We start from the raw sequence: 19,137 nt of genomic DNA on the forward strand, positions 1-19,137 counted from the left end.
GCACCCAGCAGTAATCCGGAAGGCTGAGGACAGACTGTGCATGCAGGGGGCGCCCCCTCGGTGTCCTGCACTCACTCTGTAATGGTGAAAGAAAGTGTCACTGACATCATCAAGTCTGCTCTGCATCTTTGAGGTCCACCATCTGACCGATCAAGACTGAAGGGAACCCTTGGGAATCATAGTTACATAGTGTCTATTTTTTGAAGTTTGAAAAAATATAAAGTATATTCTGCTTTCCAGGGAAGACAAGTTGTCAACATTCGCTAGTACCACTTTCTGGGGGAGGGAGTAACACATTTTTAATGCTAATAGTAAAGAACCCTTTCCACAATCTAAAGTTAAATGTGAAGTCGATCTGTAAAAAAATAAATAAAAGTGTAAATTTTTTTCAGGGAAAAAAAATATATGCAGGCTTTAAAGCGGTTCTTCACCCTAAAGGGGAAGTTCCGCTAGTATTATCCCTCCCCCCTCCGGTGCCACAATCGGCACCTTTCGGGGGGGAGGGGGGTGCAGTTACCTGGATAATCCAGGTAACTGCACCCACTTCCGGCCAGACCGCCGCATGGCTCCGCCCACCGCCGCATGGCTCCGCCCCCCGTTGTGTTCTGGGAAACACACAGTTCCCAGAGACACAGCGGGGAACCAGCGCAGCGCGACTCGCGCATGCGCAGTAGGGAACCGAGCAGTGAAGCCCTCTTGCTTCACTTCCCGATTCCCTGACAGAGGATGGCGGCGGTGGCTGCAGCGAGACGAGCGATCGCTCGTCATCTGCCGCCGACATCGCTGGAACCTGGGACAGGTAAGTGTGATATTATTAAAAGTCAGCAGCTGCAATATTAGTAGCTGCTGGCTTTTAATATTTTTTTTTTTTGTGCAGCTCCTCTTTAAGTTTGAGAGCTGGAAGCAGTGCCAGTGGACAATGATAATGGTGATTACCGCACTGGTGTTATCTTGAGAACTACAAGTCTAGCTGGCACAGTGGAAGTTGGGACTTGTATTTCAGTCATTCACAGACCTCTGTGAACAAATTACATGGCTATGTAAGCAAAGCCCCGCACAGATGCACGGATTTCAAAAGTGACAGTGTTTGCTTAGCAACATGTTACACCTTATATCAGGGATATGCAATTAGCGGACCTCCAGCTATTGCAAAACTATAAGTCCATCATGCTTCTACCTCTGGGTGTCATGCTTGTGGCTGTCAGTCTTGCTATGCCTCATGGGACTTGTAGTTCTGCAACAAGCCTTATAAGCAAGTGTAACATTCAACATGTCACAAAAGGCGGAGTGAGCCTTTAAGCCTCCTTTCTTCTAACCGCTATTCGTGGTCATGCATCTTCTTCAGAGACCTTAGAATAAACCATTTATTACAGTTACTGAAGTCACCTTTGATATATTTGTACATTGTAATCATATCCCCTTCAAGCACCTCTTCCCCAGGGTGAATAAGGCAGGGCATAGATGGTCCGAACCATGTATGGGCAGGCTGAATGTACTCAAGTTGATTGATCAATCAACTTGGGTACAACCAGCCTGCCACATTTAACATAGCAAGCAATAATCATGGTCTTTTCCCAGGGGCATCTTCCCCTGCCAGGAGAATACAATGGCTTGACGGAAGGGATTCCCCTGTCAACACTGTCCCCTGTCTGTGTTGATGAGGGAATCAAGCAAATTTCTTTCCTGCAACCCATGATTGCATGGCCGTTTTTTGCTATCTTTGTTAGCTGTGGCTTGGCATGGCATGTTATTGCCAAGTCTGATCTACAAGCACCCCTCTTTTCATCACAGATTCTTACAGGGAAACCCCTCCCAATGTGTGATTTGCATGTTTGTTTTTGGCACCCAAGTGCATAACTTTACATTTCTCAATATTGAACCTCATCTGCCATTTAGCTTTGAGAATTGAGGCTAGAGTCTCTTTGCACATAATACCATGCAACTGAACTCTATAGGTACAGAGCCTTAAAGAAAGTAATCATACACCTAGACATTTTCCACATTTTGTCATGTTACAATCAAAAAGGGAAATGTATTTTATTCGGATTTTATTCGGATTTTATCCGTTACACCAACACTAAGTAATATATAATTGTGAAGTGGAAGGAAAATGATAAATGGGTTTTAAATTTTTTTTTTACAAATAAATATCTGAAAAGTGTGGTGTGCATTTGTATAGTGTGCATTTGTATTCAGCCCCCTTTATCCTGATACCCACACCTAAAATCTAGTGGAACCAATTGCCTTCAGAAGTCACCTAATTAGTAAATAGAATCCACCTGTATGTAATTTAATCTCTGTATAAATACAGCTTTTCTGTGAAGCCCTCTGAGGTTTTGTTAGAGAACCTTAGTGAACAAACAGCATCATGAAGGCCAAGGAACACACTGGAAAGGTCAGGGATAAAGTTGTGGAGAAGTTTAAAGTGGTTGTAAACCCTTACGTATCACTTTTACATACAGGTCAGCCTATAATACGGCTTACCTGTAGGTACTGGAAATGATTCCTAAACCTGTACAGTTTAGGAGATATTTGTCATAAAAGCTTGCGCGGACGTCATCGGGGCTCGATCGTGTTGTTTCTACAGAGCCTGTGCTGTGACCGTCGGCTCGCGACTCCGGCCAGTCAACGAGCCGGAGTCCACAGCCCTGGAAGGAAGAGGAGTGAAGATGGACACGGCCACCAGTAGGGACATCGGGGACTTCATTTACAGGTAAGTGGCACATAATGGGCTAGTATGCATTATGCTTTTACCTTGCAGGGAACAAGAGAGGAATTAAAACACATATGGGTTTACTTCCTCTTTAAAGCAGGGTTAGGTTATAAAAAAATATCCCAAGCTTTGAATATCTCACTGAGCATTGTTCAATCCATCATCCAAAAATGGAAAAAGTACAGCACAACTGCAAACCTACCAAGACATAGCCGTCCACCCAGAGCATTAATCAGAAAAGCAGCCAAGAGGCCCATGGTAACTCTGGAGGACTTGCAAAGAGCCACAGCTCAGGTGGGAGAATCTGTCCGCAGGACTACTATTAGTTGTGTACTCCACAAATCTGGCCTTTATGAAAGAGTGGCAAGAAGAAAGCCATAAGAGGTTCAGTTTGTGAGAAGCCATGTGGGGGACACAGCAAACCGTGGAAAGAGCAAAAATGCGGAAGAAGGTGCTCTGGTCAAATAAGACCAAAAATTTTACTTTTTGGCCTAAAAGAAAAACGCTATGTGTGGCAGAAAACGAACACTGCACATAACCCTGAACACCACCCCCACCATGAAACATCGTGGTGGCAGCATCATGTTGTGGGGATGCTTTGCTTCAGCACAAACAGGGACTGGAGCAGAGGTTCAGCTTCCAGCAGGACAACGACCCTAAACATACAGCCAAAACTACAATGGAATGGTTTAGAATAGACCAAAGCATAATTATGTGTTAGAATGGCCCAGTCAAAGTCCAGGCCTAAATCCAATTGAGAATCTGTGACAAGACTTGAAAATTGCTGTTCACAGACACTCTCTGACAGAGCTTGAGCTATTTTACAAAGAAAAATGAGTGAAAAATGTATTTCTCTAAGACTCCTTTCACACTGAGGCGCTTTCAGGCACTATAGCGCTAAAAACAGTGCCTGCAAATCGCCTCTACTTTCACTCCAATGTGAAAGCCCAAGGGCTTTCCCGCTGGAGCAGTGTGCTGGCAGGACACTCAAAAAAATCCTGCAATCAGCATCTTTGAGGCGCTGTAGGACCGGTGTATATACCACTCCTAATGCGACCCTGCCCATTGAAATTAATCACTTTTTCAACTGTTAGCGGGGGTTAAAAACACCTTGCTAGCGGCCGAAAAGCACTGCAAAAGGACAGTAAAACGCAACTAAAAATAGCGATGTTTTACCGCTGACGCCGCACAGTGTGAAAGTGTCCTTAATGTGCAAAGCTGGTGGATATATAGCCAAAAAGACTTGCAGGTGTAATTTCAGTGAAACGTGGTTCTACAAAGTATTGACTCAGGGGGGCTGAATACAAATCCATGCCACACTTTTCAGGCACTCCAGATATAATCCCTGCCACTACTGGGAGTACCTCAGTTTTGTAGCCAAGCAATATACGTGTATACCATAGAAGGGAGGGACCTCCGTGTCCCCTGATGTACTTCAAAGAAACGGAATTTACAGGTAAGTCGTTTTAAAAATCCTGTTTTCATTTCATACTTTGTACATTGATTGTAAGCTCTAACGAGCAGGGCCCTCTGATTCCTCTTGTACCAAATTGTAATGTAGCTGTAATGTCTGCCCTCATGTTGTAAAGCGCTGCACAAACTGTTGGCGCTATATAAAACCTGAATAATAATAAAACCTGAATAATAATAATACATCAGGGGACACAGAGCCATAGTAGTTACTATGTGGGATGTCCAGTGGCAATGGCAACTGAAGGGAGGGAGACAAAACAAAAAAGGTAGGGCATTAAGAGGCTAGAGGACTTATACTGCAGCCTGCAGTACACTACGCCCAAAGGCAATATCTTCATGACCTTTTACATTGATTTGATAGAATCTGGTAAATGTATGGACTGAAGACCAAGTTGCAGCCTTGCAGATCTGAGCCATAGAAGCCTGGTGATGCACCGCCCAAGAGGCCCCAACAACCGTGATGGAGTGTGCTTTAACATGAAAAGGAGGAATTTTCTTCTTTAGACCATAAGCTTGTACAATCACTTGACAAATCCATTTGAAAATAGTAGATTTTGACGCTGCCTGTCCTCTTTTAGGACCTTCAGGCAGTACAAACAAAACATCTGTTTTGCAAATCTGAGTGGTCTCCTTTAAATAGACCTTGACCGCTCTCACTACATCAAGGGAATGTAATGCCTTCTCTTCCCTAGATCGAGGCTCTGGGAAAAAAGAAGGCAGAATAATATCCTGGTTCAAATGAAAACCTGTCACCACCTTCGGTAGGAATTCAGGATGAGGCCGCAATATCACCTTATCCTTATGCATGATCAAATATGGCTCTTTACAAGACAGAGCCGGCAGTTCCGATACCCTTATGGCAGAGGATATGGCAACCAAAAAGTTTATTTTTCTTGTCAAAAGGACCAAGGGAATTTCCCATATAGGCTCAAAAGGCGGTTTCTGTAAAGCTGCCAGGACTAAATTCAAATCCTAAGGATTCAGGAGTGCCATAAAATGGGGATTAATCCGCGTTACCCCCTGAATAAAACTACATACCAGAGAGTGAGAAGCAAGAGGCCATTAAAAGAATACTGATAACTCAGAGACGTGGCCCTTGATAGTACTCAAAGCCAGCTTAATTTCCAATCTCATTTGCAGGAATTCAAGGATCCTACCTATGACGTACTTCCTGGGGTGCCAACCCATGGATCCACACCATAGTTACATAGTTAGTAAGGTTGAATAAAGACACCAGTCCATCCAGTTCAACCTGAGTGAGTGTCTACAATTGTCCCCATCCCTGTACATTGCACACTCACATCGGTCCCTACCCTCAAGTAGCGAACAACCAGGAGACATGCCTTCCAGACTCTATAGCAAATGACTCTGGAGGCCGGCTTCCTAGCATAAACCAAAGTAGACACTACTAAAGGAGATAACCCACGGTCCTTTAGAATGTGGGTTTCAATAGCCAAACCGTTAAATTTAGCGTTTGTAAGGTAGGATGGAATACCGGATCTTGTGCGAGAAGGTCTGGCCATAGCGGTAGGGTTCAAGGGTCCCTTACTGCCATCTTTATGATCTCTGCAAACCAAGATTTTCTGGGCCACGCTGAAGCCACCAGAATCACCTCATTCTGTTCCTGCGGAGGAAATGCATAGATCAGTGAAAACTGATCCCACGTAAAGACCAAGGCCTCTGTTCCGCACACTAGCGGATCCCTCGTCCTTGACACAAAGTCGTCGACTTCGTTGTTGGATTTGGACGCAAACAGATCCACGTCTGGAACACCCCCTTTTTGACATAGACAGAAAAATGTCAGGGTAAAGGGACCATTCTCCGGCAAACAATTGTTGGCCACCTAATTTTCTATCCATGGAATAAAAATCGCTAATAGGCAAGGAATGTTGCTTTCTGCCCAAGCTAGAACATGATTCACCTGTTTTTGGGCTGCACGACTTCTCGTGCCCCCTTGGTGATTGATGTAGGCCACAGCCGTGGTAGTGTCGGATTTAATCCTGACAGGGCAATTCCGTAGCCTGAGTGTCCAGGACTCTAGGGCCAGATGTACTGCCTGAATTTCTAGAATGTTGATGGACAAGGTCCTTTCTGACTTGGACCATTTCCCCTGGACAGATGCTTCTTCCAAGACTGCTCCCCAGCCTAGAAGGCTGGCATCCGTTGTTACCACTTTCCAGGATACTGGTAGAAAGGATTTCCCCTTTTGGAGATTGCTGGATATCAACCACCAATTGAGGCTCTGACACACCTCGGGGGATAAGTGCATTGGAAAGTACAAAGCCTGGACCTTCTTGTTCCAGGCTGACAGAATGGCATTTTATAGCAGTCTTGAATGAAACTGCGCATAAGGGGCAGCCTCAAAAGAGGCCACCATCTTTCCTAACAGTTTCATGCACAGACGAATGGAAGGATTTCTCTTTGTTTTGACAAGTTGAATCAGTTCCTTTATGGAGCTGACTCTTGCCTGGGGTAAGAATACCTTCTTTTAAACGGTATCCATGATCAGCCCCAAGTACTGTAATCTCCATGATGGTTTTAAGGAGGATTTTTCTAGGTGGAGAATCCAGCCTAGGAATTCTAGGTAGCTTACAGCTGAGATTAAACTTTGATTTAGACCGGTGACTGAATGATTTACTAAAAGCAGATTGTCTAGATAGGCTAGGACAGTTATACCCTGAGCCCTTAACCTGGCTAAAGGAGGTGTGAGGATCTTTGTGAACACACGTAGTGCAGTGGCTAGACCGAACAGCAGAGCCACAAACTGAAAATGACAATTTTCTACCTCGAAGCATAGAAATTTCTGATGAGCAGGAAATATCGGCACGTGGAGATATGCATCCTTGATTCCGTTCGATGCCAAAAATTCCCCTCCTTGCAAAATGGAGACAACCGATTGGATTGACTCCATGTGAAAGGACCGGATATTTAACGTCCCTGGCGGTATGATTCAGTCTGGAATTAGGTGCTGAAAGCGGTACAATTATTTTGCATGGAAATCTGGCGTTTTATTATGTAGTCCTGTAATTCTTAGGACTAACGCTCTTAAATCTCTTCAAACCAGAGTCTAACAGACATCCCGGGTATGATAAAGTTTATAATATAATAAAGAATAATAAAAATTATTCAATAATGTAATCAAATCCTAAAACACTGAAAAAGGGACACTTTTTGGTTGCTATGGACAATCTCCAAATTCCAGGCAGAAAAAACTGTATTTATAATATAAAGGGACAAAGGGGGTGTGTATTTTTTAATACAGTACTGTAATCTGTAAGATTACAGTGCTGTGTTTTGTGTGTTTATACTTTTTTGAATTTGCCGCCGTTCTCCGGTCCCGTGCGCCGTAACGTCGCAGGGAACGGAGCTCGGCGGCATTCGACACTGTGAATGGAGCGGAGGACACCTCGATCACACAGCGCGGAGGACATCGCTGGATCCAGGGGACAAGGTAAGTAAGTCTCACTGTGTCCTCCCCTGTATCCAGCGGTGCGATCCCGAATCTGGATCGGGGTTACCGCTCCTGCTAGTAAATTCCCAACCCAAGCCAGACTCAGGATTACCGCTAGGGAGGCTGTGTGCCGGTTCAGATCTTTGAGATCTAGAATGGGTCTTACCTCCCCGTTCGATTTTGGAACCGTGAAAAAGTTTGAATAAAACCCTGAACTCTGCTCCTCTGTGGGAACCTCTGATATCACCTTCTGGGATAAGAGATGATCCAGAGCTAGAAAGAGGGACTTCCTTTTCCCTGGATCTATGGGAACATTTGAGCTTAGAAAATGAGACGGGAATTCTCGGAATTCTAGTTTGTAACCTAGAGAAATTGAGGAAGCCACCCATCTGTCTTGACATTGTTCCTGCCAGATCTCTGAAAATTGCAGAAGCCTTCCTCCCACCCGAGCGAGTGGGGGAGCCCCTTCATAGTGAGGCTTTAGTATTTTGTTTTGCAGGCTATCTGTCCCAAGTCCTCTTTTGGCCCTGGGACTGCCCCTAAAGTCTTCCTCTTGAGCTCGACGGTGGAGGCCATCGCGAATGCCTAGAGGCAGATGCTTCCGGCGCTGGAGAAGATGCACGTTTAAAGGAGAAATGCTTAAACTTTTTTTTTTACTGGTAAAAGAGAACTTTTCCCATTAGAAATACTTTGGATATATTTATCTAAATCATCTCCAAATAACAGTTCACCATGAAATGGGAAACTGGCCAAGAGCTTCTAACACGGCTCTTCGGCTGACCAACTTTTCAACCATAAGACTCTGCGTGTACCAGTTCTAGCATAAGCCGTGAGGCTTGAAGAATTGAATCCTTCATAACATCCACTGTAAAACATAGCGTATCCATTGCTGGGCCTGCTGATCAGGAATAATCTTAAGTATCTCTACAAACTGGTCCTTTATGGACTGAGACACTCCAATTGCTGCAAGAGCCGGCTGCACTACTGAACTTGCCAGAGGAATGTTCTTAAAAAGAAATTACAACTTTTTATCTGTTGGATCCTTTAGCATTTGTGCATTGTCTACCGGACAAGTGAGATTTTTATTTACCGAGGAGAATACAGCATCGTTTGCTGGAACCCTTCATTCCTTATAGAATTCCTCCTCCATAGGATAAAGTGTAGAACATTTTTTTGGAGGAAAAAACTGCTTATCTGGGTGTTCCCATTCAGAATACATCAGCTTTTTTAGCCATGAATGGATAGGAAAAGCATCCCCAGATGGGGGAGGCTTTAGTGATCCCAAACCAGAGGTGAGCTCATCAATAGACTGCGTTACAGGCAGCAAAAGGGTTGAGCAAACCAACTTTGTAAGGGAATGTACCAACAAACTGTCTTGTGAGACTACACCCTCTATATTAGGATCCTCGGAAGAGAAGATATCAGCGTCTTCCTGATCTTTGGGAAGAACTTCCTGATCCCCCGCCCCTTAAACATCAGGATGAGGGTCCTGAGCAATGGATGGGGATCTGTTATGCTTGGATCCACTATGGAAAGTGATCATAGAATCAATCTTCTGTTCCAAACTTGAAATTGTAGAGGAAAAAACCTCCTGTCCGATATATAGGGACTGAAGTGTCCAGCGCTGCTGCAACAACAGTCTCCCCTGATGGCTCACTCTGACTGGCCACATCACTGTCAGAGGAGGATGACATTTTCTTCTTTCTTTTCATTCCCTTAGAACCCTTTGAGGAGTTCCTTGTCCCCCTTCCACTCATAGCCTGATCCACAAAGCAGAGGTGCTACCAGAAGGAATGCATACACTGCTAGGACTATAGTCCAGAAAAATACTGCTGCTATACAGCCTGAAGCAGTAACAAAGAGTCAAAAGGAAAAATGCCTGTGTCACCAAACCTGAAAAATGCCACCTCCACAGCCAGCAGCAGTACACAGTGTGCTTTTAAAAGCTTGCCTCTATGTGCACCTAGCGTTGGAGAACGCCGATGCCCTTGGCCCCACCCCCGCGTTGCCTAAGGCTCCATCTCCGTTTTAAAAATAAAATGGATTTTCCCACGCGAGCGGCAGACTACAGGTACCCTCGGACCTAGAGTGAGCATGGCGGTGGGGGGTTTACAAAAGCCGCCGGGCGGCCACTGCGTTTTCTGTTTTTTGTTTGTTTGTTTTTTAAATGAATCCGGGCTTTTCCCTCCACAAGAGGGGGAATTCCAGCATAGGGGGGCATCAGGGTGGGGAGACAAATCCCCCCTTAGGTTTATCGGAGGCTCTGCTGCATTGGCCGGAGGAAAGGAGAAAGTATTTGGCTCCTGACACAGCCCTGTTTCCAGCATGAAGTGGTGAGCGCTCAATACAGCCCCCAGTGGTGACACATAGGCATGATAACATTATTATTAAAGGAGACATTCATAAGAAAATTCAAAACATTTCTCAGAAAACTCCACTTACCATTCCCGCCGCATGGTTTCCTGCGGTAAACAGACCCAATTTTCACCCTTCACGGTGGGTTCCGTTAAACCTTCAGGAGCAAGGGAACCTTGAGGAAACCCACAATCCTTAACCTGCAGCAGCACCTTGCCAGTAAAAACTTTATGGCCTCACTCCCAAAAAGTACTGGATCCCAGGGTTCAGCTATTTTTAGAGAGCATTCACAGGCAAAACCTTGTTTCTTCGGATACGAGGCCCGGGTACCATTCAATTTGGCCCAAAAAAGGACACTTTGTATGGATCCAGTCAGCATGGCTAGCCCCAGCAAGGATTGCTCCAGTGGAGCTCAGCACAGCACATCTTTACTCGTGACCAACACCTTAGACACTGGCAAAAAAACGGAGGTACTGCCAGTAGTGGGAGGGGTTATATAGGGAGTGCACTTCTTGACCTTAGGGCGTGCCAGTGTCTATAACACACTATGGCTTGGTATCCCCTGATGTATGGAAAGAAATATATCTTTCATAGGTAAGCCTACAGATTCATTAAACATGAATCTGGCATGAACCCATTTGTAATGATTTTTTTTTTTTTTTTTAACAAACGTCACACTATAAGCATAAGTAATTCTCACCGGTTGGCCTTTTGTTCCCGGCTCTCCTTTGGCTCCTGGAAATCCCATGCCGCCTTCATTGCCATGGTTTCCAGGTACCCCAACTTCTCCGGGTAGTCCCCTTTCTCCCTATAAAACATCAATAGTTATAAATGGAATGTGTTATTTCAGTTCAGAGTCAACTATATTACTGAGACTAGGGTGAAGACAACAGGTATAAAAATTCCTTATGCTCAACTTCCCAAAATTTGGGTGCCCACCGACCTTCATTGAAGGAGCCACTCAGATGCAGCCACTGTTCAGGTATTCTGACAGCCTCAGGTGTCAGCTGTCAGAATACAATAGCCCACAAGGAAAATTCATCCATCCATGCTCTTTAGGCTGAGCAAAATAAATCTATGCACGTATTGCCAGCTTCAGAATAACTTGTATTATTCCAATATGTACAGTGCCTTGCGAAAGTATTCGGCCCCCTTGAACTTTTCAACCTTTTGACACATTTCAGGCTTCAAACATAAAGATATAACATTTTTATTTTTTGTGAAGAATCACCAACAAGTGGGACACAATTGTGAAGTGGAACGAAATCTATTGGATTTTTGAAACTTTTTTAACTAATAAAAAAATGAAAAGTGGGGCGTGCAAAATTATTAATGCATTAATACTTTGTAGAGCCACCTTTTGCTGCGATTACAGCTGCAAGTCGCTTGGGGTATGTCTCTATCAGTTTTGCACATCGAGAGACTGAAATTCTTGCCCATTCTTCCTAGCAAAACAGCTCAAGCTCAGTGAGGTTGGATGGAGAGCGTTTGTGAACAGCAGTTTTCAGCTCTTTCCACAGATTCTCAATTGGATTCAGGTCTGGACTTTGACTTGGCCATTCTAAAACACCTGGATACGTTTATTTGTGAAACATTCCTTTGTAGATTTTACTGTATGTTTGGGATCATTGTCTTGTTGGAAGATAAATCTCCGTCCCAGTTTCAGGTCTTTTGCAGACTCCAACAGGTTTTCATCCAGAATGGTCCTGTATTTGGCTGCATCCATCTTCCCCTCAATTTTAACCATCTTCCCTGTCCCTGCTGAAGAAAAGCAGGCCCAAACCATGATGCTGCCACCACCATGTTTGACAGTGGGGATGGTGTGTTGAGGGTGATGAGCTGTGTTGCTTTTACGCCAAACATATTGTTTGCATTGTGGGCAAAAAGTTCGATTTTGGTTTCATCTGACCAGAGCACCTTCTTCCACATGTTTGGTGTGTCTCCCAGGTGGCTTGTGGCAAACTTTAGACAAGACTTTTTATGGATATCTTTGAGAAATAGCTTTCTTCTTGCCACTCTTCCATAAAGGCCAGATTTGTGCAGTGTACGACTGATTGTTGTCCTATGGACAGACTCTCCCACCTCAGCTGTAGTTCTCTGCAGTTCATCCAGAGTGATCATGGGCCTCTTGGCTGCATCTCTGATCAGTCTTCTCCTTGTCTGAGCTGAAAGTTTAGAGGGAGGGCCAGGTCTTGGTAGATTTGCAGTGGTCTGATACTCCTTCCATTTCAAAATGATCGCTTGTACAGTGCTCCTTGGGATGTTTAAAACTTGGGAAATCTTTTTGTATCCAAATCCGGCTTTAAACTTCTCCACAAATGTATTACGGACCTGCCTGGTGTGTTTCTTGGTCTTCATGATGCTCTCTGTGCTTTCAACAGAACCCTGAGACTATCACAGAGCAGGTGCATGTATACAGAGACTTGATTACACACAGGTGGATTCTATTTATCACCATCAGTCATTTAGGACAACATTGGATCATTCAGAGATCCTCGCTGAACTTCTGGAGTGAGTTTGCTGCACTGTAAGTTAAGGGGCCGAATAATTTTGCACGCACCACTTTTCAGTTTTTTATTTGCTAAAAAAGTTTAAAATATCCAATAGATTTCATTCCATTTCACAATTGTGACCCACTTGTTGGTGATTCTTCACAAAAAATTAAAATTTTATATCTTTATGTTTGAAGCCTGAAATGTGGCAAAAGGTTGAAAAGTTCAAGGGGCCGAATACTTTCGCAAGGCACCGTATTTACATTCAAATGCAGAATTAATAAGTCAGTCTTGTCTGGTATATAATGATCACACCAGTTCAAAGAACAGGACTGCTCTATACCTTTGTCATTATATAGTGCTGTGCTAAAGTTTTTATATACAGCTGGAGTAAAGCAAAAGTCTTTAGGTAGACCAAACACACAGGATCAAACTTAGAGCACAAAACAATACATTTAAGGCACTACAAAATATACCGATATCATACAAGGACATACCTGAACAATAATAAACTTTCAATACATTGAATCCAGTTAAATGACAAAGGCAAATTCAGACAGGTTGTCATGGGTTACTACAGCTTGTATTTTAGTCTTTGCCTCAGTAAATAAGCCCACTGTGCCAGATTATACAGGTATAACCCACTTTTAAAGTACACAATGGGGTTTATTTACTAAAGATGGAAAGTGCAAAATCAGGCTGTCTTCTGTATAGAAACCAATGAGCTTCCAGGTTTTATTACCAAAGCTTAATTGAACAAGCTGGGGTTAGAAGCTCTTTGGTTTCTATGTAGCAGTGAGCCTGATTTTGCACTTTCCAGCTTTAATAAACCCCATAGTGTACTTAAAAGTGGGGTATGCCTGTAGGTGTATTGTGCTTGCAAGCAGCTACCAATGTTTGTGTCGGGTTCAGCAAAAACAAGAGCACTCCGATATAAAGACCCAAAAAATAGATGCTTATTTGAGTTATTAAGTCACACTAAAATAATAAAGCACAAGTCCAATCCACACATTGGTATGCAGAAGCTGTAACATCTAACAGAACCTTAAAGAGGAACTGCAGTCTGCTCACATAATTTGTGATAAAAACATCTTTGCACATTCTGAAGTTTCCCTCTAGCCACTTTGCATATTATTTTATATATACTGCGATTCTGTACTTACCAAATATGCTGCAGAATTCTCCCTTCACTGAGTCTGGCTGCATCCATTTTAACTGTGGGCAGCTGAAGCTGCTGCCTGGATTTAAAGCGGAGTTCCAACTACAATTAGTAATTTTTTTTTTAACCTTTCAAATGGCATTGTAACACTCACATCTTCTGTAAAATTTGTCCCCCGATCTCTGGATTCATATGTAAAAAGAACTTTGATAATGGTGTGCTGGCCGTTTTAATTTTGCTTGTGGGCATGTGAAGCCCCCAAGCATTCTGTTCTGGGATACAGTGCTGCTGCTGGACCAGAATGCACCGCCTCTCCCCAATCTCGCACATGCACATTCTGTCTTCGCAGCGCCGTCAACTACTCAGGTTGCCATCATAACGGGCATCGGAAGTGCCCATCTGTTGTGATGGCAACAAAGCCCTCGGCACAGCCCACTCAGGAGCCGAGGTGAAGGAGGAGGAAGATTTCAATGGACCGCATAGCAACAGGCAAAAAGAAGTAAGTAATAATTTTTTTCCTCCTAATATTTTTTTCATATTATTTCATGCACATTAATGAAATTTTTTTTTGGGTGGAACTCCACTTTAAAACACACACAGGCACGCATCCAGCCCTGCAGCTCTCATTAGTCCTCTTATGACTCACCCCCCCTCCCTTCCTGGCAAACTCTCTCTGTGCATGATGTCATAAGCCTAGGGTTTTTACCAGACAAGAAACAGGAAGTGGGCTGTATGAGGTATTTACTCACAGAAAAAAAATGTTTTACTATCTAAAGTTAAAACAACAAGGTCAGAAGATTTAATAGATGAACCATTGAAAAAAATGACTGAAGGTCCGCTTTAAGCATGATAAATCACATTGCAGGCACCCTGGTAAGGACATACATTGATCTCAACAGTGGTCGTATGTCACACGCCTAATGTGAACTGCAAGAGGAAACCAATTACCTGACCAGTGTGCAGGACGTGACTGTTATAAATAAACCAATGTACAGGCCTGTCACATGATGGCAGAAAAAGGCTGGTTACCAGATGGGAACACTGGGTCTATCCCAGTGTGACCCAGCTTGGTGTCATGTCTGTCTCTAAGCTATAAGTAAATGATACACAGAACTGCCTATAGGCTGGGACACAACATATGTACTGCTCTTTATTTATGAGATGTTTAGCAACTATAACTGTATGCAGTGATTAATTATTAGACATATTCCTTATATGCTTAAAGTGGAATTCCAGCTTAGACCTAACTAGCCTTCAAACTGCCCCTCCCAACATCTATTCTGACTAATCTGTGTAAAAGATGTATATATTTACATATTTTCAGGCTGCTCTGTTCCGAGCATGTGATCTTCCCTGTGTCAGCCAGCAGCAGCAGCTGCAGGGGAGAGGAGAGAGCGCTCCAGCTTTGGCTAGTAAAGCCTGGAGCGGTGACCTCACCCATGGACTTCAATGGTCCATCCGTTGTCAGCACTCCCTCCTCCCCCTGAAACCATGCTGGCTGACACAGGGGAGATCACACGACTGGGAAGGAGCAGCCTGAAAATAAGTATACGCATCTTTCTTTTACCCAAGTTTAGTTAGGTGTTGGGGGGAACAGGTTCAAGTCTAGTTTGGTGTAAGCTGGAATTCCACTAGAATGACACATTAAAGAAAACATTTGTGGACAGAAACATGGGTATGTATGAATTTGGTCAATTTAGTGAAAAATATGCTGAAATGCATTCAATCTCTTGTGATAGCTTTTAGTTCCAAAACATCTTGGCTTGTTGTCTTTGGATTTCTAAGATAAAATCAATACTTTTGGACTTTTTTTTTCCACAGTCTACTGTTCATCCAAGACCCCTTAAAACACCCCTCATGTTCAAAACCAGAGTCTACAATATGGATCCATGATCCCATCTACAGTTATTAAAGCAAAGCAAAAAAAAACCTGATTGGGATTCTATTCCTTCCCCACTCTTATTAGAAAAAATGTTTTGCCTGGAATGGCACTTTTATTGGACAACTAGATCTGGGTCTGTATGGGCACCTTTACGGTAAAAATTCTCACCTTGCTTTATGTCACAGCGACTTGGCTAAAGATATATTAAAGCTTTCATTTACAAATGTCTTTCTTTCTGTTTCTAACAGACATTAGACCGTTTGGTAATTTGTGTTGACTGTAGCTCCCACAGATGGCCAGTTGCTGTCTGTACAACCAATAACCAGAGATTTTGCACTGACATACAGACGCCAGTGCATAAAACTGCACAAACTATTTTTATGATCACACATGCCCCACTGAACTGAGCTGAGATAATGCTACAATAATGCGACTTAGCAGGGTCGGGTATTTCTAACCAGGCTGTGGCTACTTTATAAAAAACAAAACAAAAAAAAAATGAAGAGTTTGCAAACATTTTATATTGTTACATGGTTACATAGTATGTGAGGTTGAAAAAGTCCATCAAGTCCAACCTATGTGCGTGATTATATGTCAGTATTACATTGTATATCCCTGTATATTGTGGTTGTTCGGGTGCTTATCTAATAGTTATTTGAAACTATGGATGCTCCCCGCTGAGACCACTGCCTGTGGAAGAGAATTCCACATCCTTATCGCTCTTACAGTAAACAACCCTCTATGCAGTTTAAGGTTAACCGGTTCCTGACCAGCGCACGCCGAAGTATGTCGGCAGAATGGCACGGGCAGGCATATTGGTGTACAGGTACGTCCAATCTCTAATGCCGCCCTGCCATCGAGAGTTTGCCGCCAGCGGCCTACTCGCGTGCTGGTCGGGACTCCCCTGAGTCAGATCGGATTGGAGGTAGGAGGGTGTAAATGGACACAAGTCTGTTTACATCTTCCGCTCCATAGAGGTGAATGGACGGTCTGACTGTGTCGGACCGATTGTGTGAATGGGGCCTAAGGCAGCTTTCACACTGATGCACTGCGGTCTACCCACACTGTGGGTGCAGTGCATCTGTGGCTTTCCTGTGGGTTAGCTGCACATTGCCATAGACTTCCATTATATCATGCAAGTGTGGCACACTTTCTGAAAACACACTAAAAACCTGCAGGTAATAGCAGAAGTCTATGGCACAGTGCAGCTAACCCTGTGGACCAGTTTTAAAGCAGCCCAGTAACAACTGCAGAAGAGAGATGCCCATATATACACTGTGATTTTAGTAATAAACTTACCTTTAATAACAGGCTTCCATTCAGGTATTGCCAGCTGTTGCTGTCCCAGGCATAGTGTATTTGGTATCACTCTGCCTATGACAGGAGCTGACGCTATACTGGAAGCATCGGCTTATGTGGCTCTTCTCCACAGCTGCTTGCTTCCTCTACCCCCGGCTCTATTCACAACACTGATGCTCTGGGATGGCGGGTCGGCAACCCGCGATCTAAGAATGCCAACCTGTCATCCCACAGCAGGAGGTTATGGGCCACATCAGAGGGCTCCTTGGGCCACATGTAGCTCCCGGGTCACTGGTTGGGCACCCCTGGTATATACAGACTGATTTTACTTTTGTGGGTTTAGTAACACTTTAACAGCAAAAACATAAAATAAATATATTTTTTTTCTGAAGGCCAGCTCCACCCTTCTAATAAAACATAAAAAAAAGAGGTCTAAAACCAGATTTTTTGATGGAAACAAAATAATTTTACAGGGTAGCTTTGTTAACGGAGCACAGTAGTTTAAGCTGAAATTTACACACAGAACTAAAGAAGTAGTGACTCCCCTCCTCCCTGCCTTTTCAGGTTCTCCCTAGGAAGTTGTATTTAGAGAGAGCAAGCAGCAGACATTTTAACAATTCTACTTTGGTTACCGAAGAAATTTGACAATGAACTACCGTATTTATGGGCGTATAACATGCAACTTTTTCCCCTTAAAATAAGGGGAAAATCGCGGGTGCGTGTTATACGCCGATCCCCAGCAGTTGTGAGCCTCGGGGCGGCTTTCAGCCGCCTTCGGCTCTTCTCAGCGGCTTTCGCCCGTCTTCGGCTCTTCTCGACAGCTTTCGGCCGTCTTCGGCTCTTCTCGGCAGCTTTCGGCTGTTCTCAGCGGCCGAAAGTGCAGAGAATGGCCGAAATCTTCAGAGAACGGCCGAAGGCAGCCGAAAGCCGTGGGAGTCTATGCCGAGAAGTGGGTGCAAATATCTGTCTTAGACAGGTATCTGCACCCCCCTCCCACCTGAAAGGTGCCAACTGTGGCACTGGAGGGGGGGAGGGTTCCGATGAGCAGAAGTTCCACTTTAGGGTGGAACCCCGGCTTTAAATGGTTAAACTGAGAACTCTACACACAGAGCTCAGTTCATTCAGAAGTGTAAACATTGCATCTCTTTGCTCTTTTCTTGGCAGACTGCCCAGAGAGGAGGAAAGTTCTCTTCAGTGAAGACTCAGGCAACTTGCATTGACTTCTATTACAGAAGTCATTTGCAAGTCGCGCTGTAGTTATAATCAGCCTTTTTGTCAACACAATCGGCCAATGCTGATTAATTAAAAAACGGCAAATATCAGCCGATATATCGGTCAACCTCTACAAATGACACTGACAAGGGTGCAATGATGCACAAGGCAGCATGACAAAGCTGCAAATGACACTGACAAGGCTGCAGATGGACACTGATAAGGCTGCATTGATGGGCATTTAAATGTAAGGTTTTTTTCCTTAACCACTTGAGACCTGCAATACATCTATTGACGTCATGGGGTTTCGCTGGTTATATCTAAATGATGCCCGAGTCCACAGACATCATTCAGATATTGCCGTTTTCAGCCGGCGATTCCCTACACCATAAGAACGATCATAGCGGCTGTTCCGCCACTTGATCGTTCTTACGGGCGCCCCCCCCCCCCCCCCCCGCCGCCCTCCAGTGCTTCTACCGACTCATCGTTTCCATCGGTGAGTCGGTCACAGGATCCGCCGGCCCCAGCATGTGATCATAGAGATTTCCGGCGGACTAGATTGTCCCCGGAGTCTCTATGATCGTTCGGAGGCCGGGCGCGATGTTATGACGTCACGCCCGGCCTCGGTATTCAAATTAACGGCGCCGATCTGGCTAGGAAGCCATGATCGTTTTTTTTTTGTTTGTTTTTTATTCTTCCCAGCCTAGAGGTGAGATATGGGGTCTTATTGACCCCATATTTCACTGTAAATAGGTCCGATCGTGCCATATTCCTATTACAAGGGATGTTTACATTCCTTGTAATAGGAATAAAAGTTATCAATTTTTTTTTTTTTTTTAAGTGTAAAACTAAAAAAATAAAAATAAAATTAACAATAAAAAAAATATATGTATATTTTAAGCGCCCCTGTCCCCGTGAGCTCGCACACAGAAGCGAACGCATACGTAAGTCCCGCCCACATATGAAAACGTTGTTCAAACCACACATGTGAGGTATCGCCGCGAACGTTAGAGCGAGAGCAATAATTCTAGCCCTAGACCTCCTCTGTAACCCAAAACATGTAACCAGTAAAAAATTTTAAAGCGTCGCCTATGGGGATTT

At 44.0% G+C, this 19,137-nt stretch overlaps 1 protein-coding gene across 3 annotated transcripts in view; it reads right to left on the reverse strand.

Moving 5' to 3' along the window:
* COL27A1 (collagen type XXVII alpha 1 chain) overlaps positions 1-19,137 on the reverse strand; it is a 752,882-nt gene that overhangs the window by 74,643 nt on the left and 659,102 nt on the right. For all 3 annotated transcript variants that reach the window (XM_077478787.1, XM_077478785.1, XM_077478786.1), the window contains one exon: positions 10,693-10,800. In XM_077478787.1, the coding sequence (XP_077334913.1) occupies positions 10,693-10,800 (108 nt within the window). The remainder of the gene's footprint in view (positions 1-10,692; positions 10,801-19,137) is intronic.

The sequence above is a fragment of the Lithobates pipiens genome, unplaced genomic scaffold (assembly GCF_037356315.1).
Source record: "Lithobates pipiens isolate NorthernLeopardFrog02 unplaced genomic scaffold, aLitPip1_a1.2 Scaffold_1, whole genome shotgun sequence".
Lineage (NCBI taxonomy): Eukaryota > Metazoa > Chordata > Amphibia > Anura > Ranidae > Lithobates > Lithobates pipiens.